Raw genomic sequence first — 7,912 nt, 5'->3', positions numbered from 1 at the left:
GCAGAATTGCGGAGTGACGCATTTTAATATAAAAGGTAGTCACCATATTGTCATATGATTCTTTGAATCCATGTGTGTTTTGCTTCGGTCTCATTTCCAATCTGGGGCCCGGCCGGGCAGCTTGCGGGGACGAAAAAATATGATATAAAAGACATCAAAAGACACCAAGCGTAAAGAAAAATACTCCTTACCATATATTGTGTATTTTATTGACATGCATTTTTTCGTTTTCACAAACAACCCGGCCGGGCCCCTGATGTAAAATGGGAACGAAGTCATTACCAGTATCGTCTCATGCACAACGATAGGACGAGAGGCATTGGAAGTACCATTTGGTTATGGTCTGGAGACACTGGTATGGTCTGGTCTCGGCTAAACAGTATTGTTGTAGCTTGCGAATCTAAGAGTACCTATAGGAAACTACATAAAATAGTTCAAGGCCAGGGAGTATCAAAAGATAGCCAAACAATGCGTAACTATCTAAGAGCACATTGTAAGCCCTTACCATGTTACAGTAGTTGGCAACAAATGATCGCTCCCATCGCTAAAACATCAATTTCGTCCGGCTCTACCAACTTTCTCAGAAACTTTAATAGCTACCTAGTGTATACGAAGTCTAACGAACTTTGCTGACAATTGCGGTGATTTGCCATCGATTCGAATCACATGCCCTTCAGGTTGAAATGATATAGAACGGTGTTTTAACGGGTAATCAGGCGTTCCATTTGTCTTTGTGCAAAGGAAGGCGTTTACAATTATGCAACCGTAAAGCAATTTCCTGCTTTTAATTTCCCCAATTTTTTTTTGCCTTTGTCAATATCTAATCTGTGCTATTCATGACTGATCGTCTCTCTTTCAAAGGGGTTGTTATGCTGGTCACGTCCGCAAGGCGGCATTGATTAATCGGTACGTCTGGCACTGCTTATCCTCAGGCGTTCATCTTCTTTTCAACTGTACAGTCCAAGTTTGTTCTGCGAAGCAATGCAATTACAATACTCGGGACCCCTTTGTAGAAAATTATATCTAGAGGGACTTACATTTTCATCAGGGCAAGAGGGTCAGACAATAGTCTGTGTTATGGTATTTCTAATGACTTCGTTGCCCTTTTATTTGACATAACTACAATTCTTTTTTGAAGCCTTTTTCTAAGTCAAAAGGTCACTGAAACATAATCTATATTTAGTTTCAGCTATTTGGTTTCAGCTATTTGGATTCTGTGGCTAAGCAAATTCCCTATCATGTCAGATTTATCATCTGAACCATTTTCCTGTTTAGGTAGTCTTTCGGTACAGAATTTGTATTGATGACAGGGTCATGCAGCAGGGAGAAGGTTGGATATTCATTAGAACATCATCATCGAATCGGGCGGCTTGCCCGGACTAAGGCTGCCCTCTCCCTCCAGGCGGCACGGTCCGCCATTAGTTGGTCTAGTTGGTCATTAGAACAGTTGCCCGAAACCTGTGGTAACTTTGCAAGAATAATCAATGACTCAAATCATCACAAATTCAAGTTTATTTCAAAGTCAGGTCATCAAAGGTTAAATGACCTTTTGTTGCGTCAACCTTTTACATCTATCGTCATGTGACGTGTGCATACCACTGTCAGTCAGTTTTGATACTAGGAAAATCACTGCGCAACATATGAACACAATATAGACAAAATATACAATTTCTCTTTTCACTTTATCCTCTTCATTAGTATCAAAAAGTGTCATATGCAACATTAATGGTGATAAAATATTTTCATCAGAAGAAAAGCGAAAAAAAGGATACTGCAAATTTCAAAGACGTCTACCATAGCCTCCCTAAGACATTACACATTTACAGTAATGCCTACACGACATGTAATGAAGGTCTCTGGCTGAAGGCAGTTGAAGTCTACACAATTTCTGCAATAGATCTATGCATATAAAATGCCTGTCAGATTATGGAAACTTCCATGTCCTTGCGTTTCAAATCCATGACCCACCCGATCCAAGCCTTCATTTCTTCATTGAGGAGTTTATTTGGTGCATGTTTCTTTTGGTGCATGTCTCCCGAGTAGCGAATCTTGCTGTTGGCCTGGTCAACGGATCTTCTTTGGTCCGTGTGCTGCTTAGGGTCTGGCAGCTGGGGTATTACGGGTAGAGACATGCGTTCGTCCCGACCCTTCATTTCAACATGGGGAATGTGCTCGCCATCTCGCGGTGAAGAGAAATCTCGCGGTGAAGAGAAATCTCGCGATGAAGAGAAATCTCGCGAGGGTTCGCGCGAGATGCGCGAGTTTCGTTTGGGCATGCCCGGTAGCGGGTGTCCAACGACCGCCCTCGGCGTGATGAGCTCATCTTCAATGGATGACACCGAGCGTGGATTTGAAATAACGGAAAGGTGCGAGTCTTGCTTATGCAGCCTTGGTCGGGAATAGTCGGAGGCGTCTTCGGCAAACATCGGCCTGGACGCCGACTCGCCCGAACTCTCCCGACGGTGCACGACAGCGTTTCCGTTTCGCGTCGCTTGACGATAATAATCCTCGTGAGGAAAGACCAGCCTGTAACGCATGGAGTCTTGCGCTTCTTTCTTTCCATATTTGTACAAACGACGCGACGGTTGGGCCCCGTCGGTGACGCTTCTCTCTCGCTGGTGATTGGCTAGTCTCGCCGATGGCATGACGACGTCACGGGAAGACATTCGACGCCTGTTTTCAAAGAGAGACAAATCTAGAGACGTACGGGGCCCAAACATGGAGTTAGACCTCTGGGGTGCCTGTCGAGGATTCTGTCTCTCTCCCTGTCCACGATAGAGTGAATCTGCCGTGGGAGAAGTCGAAAAGGACGAGAATGTGGAAAGCATGCGGCTCCCTATGGCTGAAGGTGTCGCGTCGCTTATGCTCGAGCGGAACTCCGTCTGTTCCCACAGCGAGATGTGTTTGTCCAGTTGGTCAAGATGCTCCTGCCAAGGGGCCGTGACGCCGGACTCGTCGGCGTTAGTCCTGCCTCCTTCCGAAGGAGTGCCCGCCTTCTTTCGGTGCGATGTCTTCGGAAAACACGGGGTCATGAAACTGAGAAGAACGGGAAGAAAGAGGAAGCTGTGGGCGGTGCTAAACAGCACGGTGAGGAGAATTATCTTGAAGAAGGCGCGATAGGTCTCAGCTGGACAGACTGCCAAGAGGACTAAGCTAAGAATGGTTGAGACAGCTGACTGTGCCACTGGCATGCCGGCAGTGTGCATCGCTGCTACAACACAGTTGCACGGTTTTGAAGTCCGGAGAGCTACCACGTAAGCGTACGTCACGTGAGCGGGAAGGTCAGTCGCTAGGGCGACGCTTGCCAAGATGGCGGCGGTCGAAACGACGTCGAACTTCACATCCCACAATGCCATGTACCCCACGACTCCTACCATGACCGATGCACCGGAAATGACGACAACGAACCCTCCCGTCCAATGGGGGACGAGGAGGAACGTAGAAGCAAAGATGGCGGCGGCTGCGATGCCCGTCACCATGAGACCTTCGGGCAGTACTGTCGTTAATTGCCCATACAAGGCAAACTGGGGAGCGTATGCCAACATTTCTACGTCCCCTGTTGTCGCTATCCGACGAGCTTCTAACATAATCTCCGTCTGGCGCGAGCCTGGGGTGGCATCCTTTGCTAAGACCGACACACGTGAAGATTCTGCGTAACTACGTAGCCAAACGTCGTAATCATTGTGGAAGAGTGGACTTTGGCTGAACGATTGGAGCCTCTGTTCAACCGCTTCTTCGACCTCTTGATCTGAGAATTTTCCTCTGTTCGTAACGACTAGGTCTATCCTAGGTCCGTACAAGTTGAAGTATTCCGTCTCTTGGGCAGCAAATGAGGTGACATGCGAGTCATCTGCTGCAAGATTGTTGTAGTTGAGTCCTGGTTGTACCAGAATGCACCCCCGTATTGCAGCGCCAAGGTATGCTAGGTAGACTAAAACGATGAGAAACTTCATCCACGGATTCTTCAGCCATTGTCCGAGGTAAGAGGAGAAAAAGTCCGCGAGAAGAGGGTCTGCCGTCTTGGGCGATGCATGTTCAGGAGAGTCGGTGTGTTCCGCTTGGGGTGGGTAGAGAGGGAAGGTCGCCGCCGAGTGTACGGACGCGTGTTTCGAACGCGGCAACACGTTGGACGGTGCAATCAACAGCGGGTTCTGCATGTCCTCTTTGGTGACGTTACGCATGACCGACAACCTCTTCTCGACGTGTGCGGACGGCATGCCGTCCCCGGCGCAACACAGGGCGTAACAAGGGGACTGCGACGAGGAGGTTCTCACACGCATGCACGTCAGACAATGTCTGTTCCCGTCTTCCCTGTGTCCCGACAAGGCCAGAAACGCCGCGAAAAACATCAGCCGATACAGGTCAATAAACGCCACGGCGACCAGGGAGAAGATACAGAACGATCGAACCGCGGGGAACGATGTTGCCATGCCAGCGGCGTATGAGACGTAGTCGGTCAGAGAGCCAATGGCCATGGGTGAAGCGGCGTCCGCCATGGCGGCACCTATTCTGTGACGGACGGAGAGGGTGGGGTCTGTCCTGCGCCACGCCCATAGCAACGTGTGCGTGTTGCCGACTTTGCTGCCTGTGAATTGAAGTAAAATAAAATAATTTATCAAATGCAAGATGCGGATAGGAGACTTGGGAGCTAGTAGGTTTGAATACCAGGCTACCATCCCATAGCATGTCCAGAAGACGATATGAAAAACCGGAAATTCTGCTGCAGTACCGTAATTCCGAAATTCGAGTCGTATTTATGGCTCTGGGATTGCATAATCTATGGGAGTGGGAAATTTGCTGCTTGTATCAAATAAAGTGTCTGCAAAATAATAAATCTGAAGAGGGTATACATGATTGAAAGATTATGACATAAAACACTCACCTATCAAAATAAAAATGGCGGCCATTTCAAGGGTGTTCAATTTTTGCCCACATAGCTGCAAGAAGCCAACGGCTGACGTCAGGGCCATGAGTGACGTCAGCGATCCCATGAGCCCCAGCCACGGCTCCGACCGAACACAGTCCACCATTATGAACGACAAGACCTGAAAAATGAAAAGGTTCGACTTGGATGTGAGTCACGTGACTTTTACGTGGTTTGGTCCACCATGTTGGTGGGTTAAACACTCCTGTGACGTCATCATGTGACGTCACCATCAGGATTTCATCGCCAATTTTGCCATATTGCAATCTGTGGTCTGACATATCTATTCACCAGTTTCCATATCTTGTACAAACATCAAAATATCAAGTTTCCACCTATGGTAGAGCGAAACATGATATGAATATTTGTGATTGTGTGTTACAGTAACATGGTAGTTGTTTTGTGTTTCCTGTACTTACAGAATACAGAGCCACCATCCCAGCGCAGCCACCCAAATATGGCAGGAGTCTTCCCGGCATTCCCCCGAGTTCCCTGCTGAGTGACGTGGCAGTCAGGTAGGTGACCGTGATGTTGTCTGGTGTGAAGCTTTCTATGGCCTATGAAAGGTGAAAATGTTAAGCATGAAGTTTTATAAGGCTATGTTGGTATAACACATTTGGGAAAAAAGCAACTACCAGCATTGTATTCCCCATTATGAGAGTCACATAGAATGTCCTACTGTAGCAATACCAGTACCCTGATCTTCCTGAAGATATTTCTAAGATTCTATTCTTTAGTTTTTAAAGAAATAGTATTTTTCCGTATAAAGAAAAAATACTGATCCCTTACCAGACCTACAGGTGTGACTTTGATTTAATACAGCTGGTAATCTTACAAGATGCACAACTTACAAACGAATACACAGAGTGAGAACTATGTCTATCTTTAGTGCCCCTCCCCTATTCAAAGTAAGAGCATATTTGTTATTGTGAGTATCAGGTGTCAAGAAAACCCCTACCTGCAGAAAGTTCTCCGTCCATTGGCCCTCTGGCGTCTGCAAGTGGTACGACAGTTGCAATGCCCTGGCTTCGCGTACAGTTTTTCCATCGGATCCTGTCCGCACTCCCCCTAACTCGTCTCCTATGAACTGTCTGGAGGTATTGTCACTGCTGTCCACCCCGTGGTAAGGGTATTCTAGGTTACCCAATATGGCAGTTCCATTTGTAATCAACAACCGAACCATATTGTTACCGTAACACGACCCGTCGATGGACGAATTGCGGCAGAGCGTCGTAAAATTATCCCCTCTATCGTTACTCACGTTGTACACTACGTCATGAAGGCGTAAGACTTCTTGCAAGACTTCTTCACGTAGTACGTTTCCTCCGTCGCTTGCTTGAACAATGACCCTTGCAGCCGCTGCAAGTGTAAGGTCCGAGGGTTCGAATCCCAGGGCTTGGAGCCTTGCCACATCCTGTTCAGCTTGGCCATGACTCGGTGTAAACAAAGAGTCGAAGTTGTCATCAACGGCGACTTGAATCAGTCCGAAATACCCGAGCAAGACTGTGGCAACTATTGGGAGAATGATTAAGGGTTCTGGCCGTCTGGCCACAGCGACTCCCCATTGCTTAAAGACCCGTCGAACTCTCTTGTCTATCCACATACACACCATGGTATCTGCTGATTCTCCTTAGCTCGTTGCAGAATTCCCTACGCCATTGTAGACGCTTCTATTCTTCTGTATCCAACAGAAACTTCATTAAAGCGTTGTAACTCCTTGTGAATGCGAGGAGAAGACTTTAAAAGACTCACCGCGTATGCGAACACGTTTTTCGACTCTTCCTTCTCAACTCGGTCAACATGTCATCCTTCGCCGTCTCTTCTTAACGTCTGGCGAGTCTCGTTTTCTCGCAAGCTAGCTTGCTTTCCAACGGTAACGACAGTTCCGTCCGCTTGAATCCGATTCCCTGGGCTCTTTGTGCCTGTACAGGGAAACTACATAACTACGTAAGTCTGATTAGTGTCCGAGGAACAAATGAAACACTGCCTGGAAGTATGACGTGCCCTTAATCACATCTCGGCGTCCAATCTGGGCGAAACTCTCCTTCCCATGCGCTCGGTTCGTGTCGACATCCTCGGGACGAGCAGGCGATATATAAAAGTCTTCCAGCAGTGGTCTTCTTTCTTCTACCCCCCAAGGGGTATCTACAAAACGGCCAGGAACAACATCCAATGGCTCCAACTACTACAATAATCCGCAGGTAATGGTACGCGCGCTGCGTAAACAATGGCGCTGAGAGCCTGAATAGAGAATTTGATTATTCGAGCGTAACCAAAGAAGGCTGAAACGTTCCCGCCTTCATTCACGGAGCCTCTCAGTCGACTCGAGTGTTCGTGGCCGCTTTTGTCGCCTTGTTTGGACAATCCAAATGGTTTCCATAGAAACGGCGCTTGTCAAAAAGACGAGTTTAACGGTTGGGGGATATACGGCAGTCAACAACCTCTTGAATAAGAGTCCCGTTGACTATAAACATTTCCTTTATGCCGACCGTATAGGAAATGTTGGACGTTTATTTGCACAACAAATATAGCGAACAAGCGACCGTCGGCGACAACCCCCAACGTACGAAAGCCCAAAGCGACACAGCGAGAAAACTTCTACATACCATTAAGAACCCATTTCTAAGTCTTCATCAGACCATTTCTAAGCTTTCCAAACCTATTTCCAAGCCCAAGGTCCAAACCTATTTCCAAGCCTTCTCCAAGGTTTTTAAAATGTCCCTACGTACGTCCTCTTATACCCAAACGATGTAGCCAAAAACTACGAATCCATTTCAAGAAAAAGTGAAGGCGAGCAGATTATTATTGGAATGAGCAGAGCACTTTGGACTAATGCTTCTGACCGTTTACAGCTTAAAGGTACGTATCCAATATTTTGTGAAACACTTCTCTGATACACAACGGATCATGATGACCCCCAGCGGGGTCTTAACGCTTCGTTGAAAATGAAAAAAATCTCCAGATTTATTCTGAAAATCTCAAGATTTT

At 47.1% G+C, this 7,912-nt stretch overlaps 1 protein-coding gene across 1 annotated transcript; it reads right to left on the bottom strand.

Moving 5' to 3' along the window:
- Positions 1–1,497: 1,497 nt before the first annotated feature.
- Positions 1,498–7,243, bottom strand: LOC136444864 (patched domain-containing protein 3-like). The gene is made up of 4 exons (XM_066442617.1): positions 5,883–7,243; positions 5,344–5,481; positions 4,883–5,045; positions 1,498–4,585 (listed from the first exon to the last, which is right to left on the bottom strand). Exons 1-4 carry the CDS (start codon positions 6,534–6,536, stop codon positions 1,920–1,922), a joined length of 3,621 nt encoding a protein of 1,206 aa, XP_066298714.1. The 5' UTR covers positions 6,537–7,243; the 3' UTR covers positions 1,498–1,919.
- Between the last annotated feature and the right edge of the window lie 669 nt (positions 7,244–7,912).

Source organism: Branchiostoma lanceolatum, chromosome 11 (genome assembly GCF_035083965.1).
Source record: "Branchiostoma lanceolatum isolate klBraLanc5 chromosome 11, klBraLanc5.hap2, whole genome shotgun sequence".
In the NCBI taxonomy this organism is placed as follows: domain Eukaryota; kingdom Metazoa; phylum Chordata; class Leptocardii; order Amphioxiformes; family Branchiostomatidae; genus Branchiostoma; species Branchiostoma lanceolatum.
The sequence above is the reverse complement of the archived record's forward strand: the minus strand, read 5'-3'. Positions and strand labels throughout refer to the sequence as shown.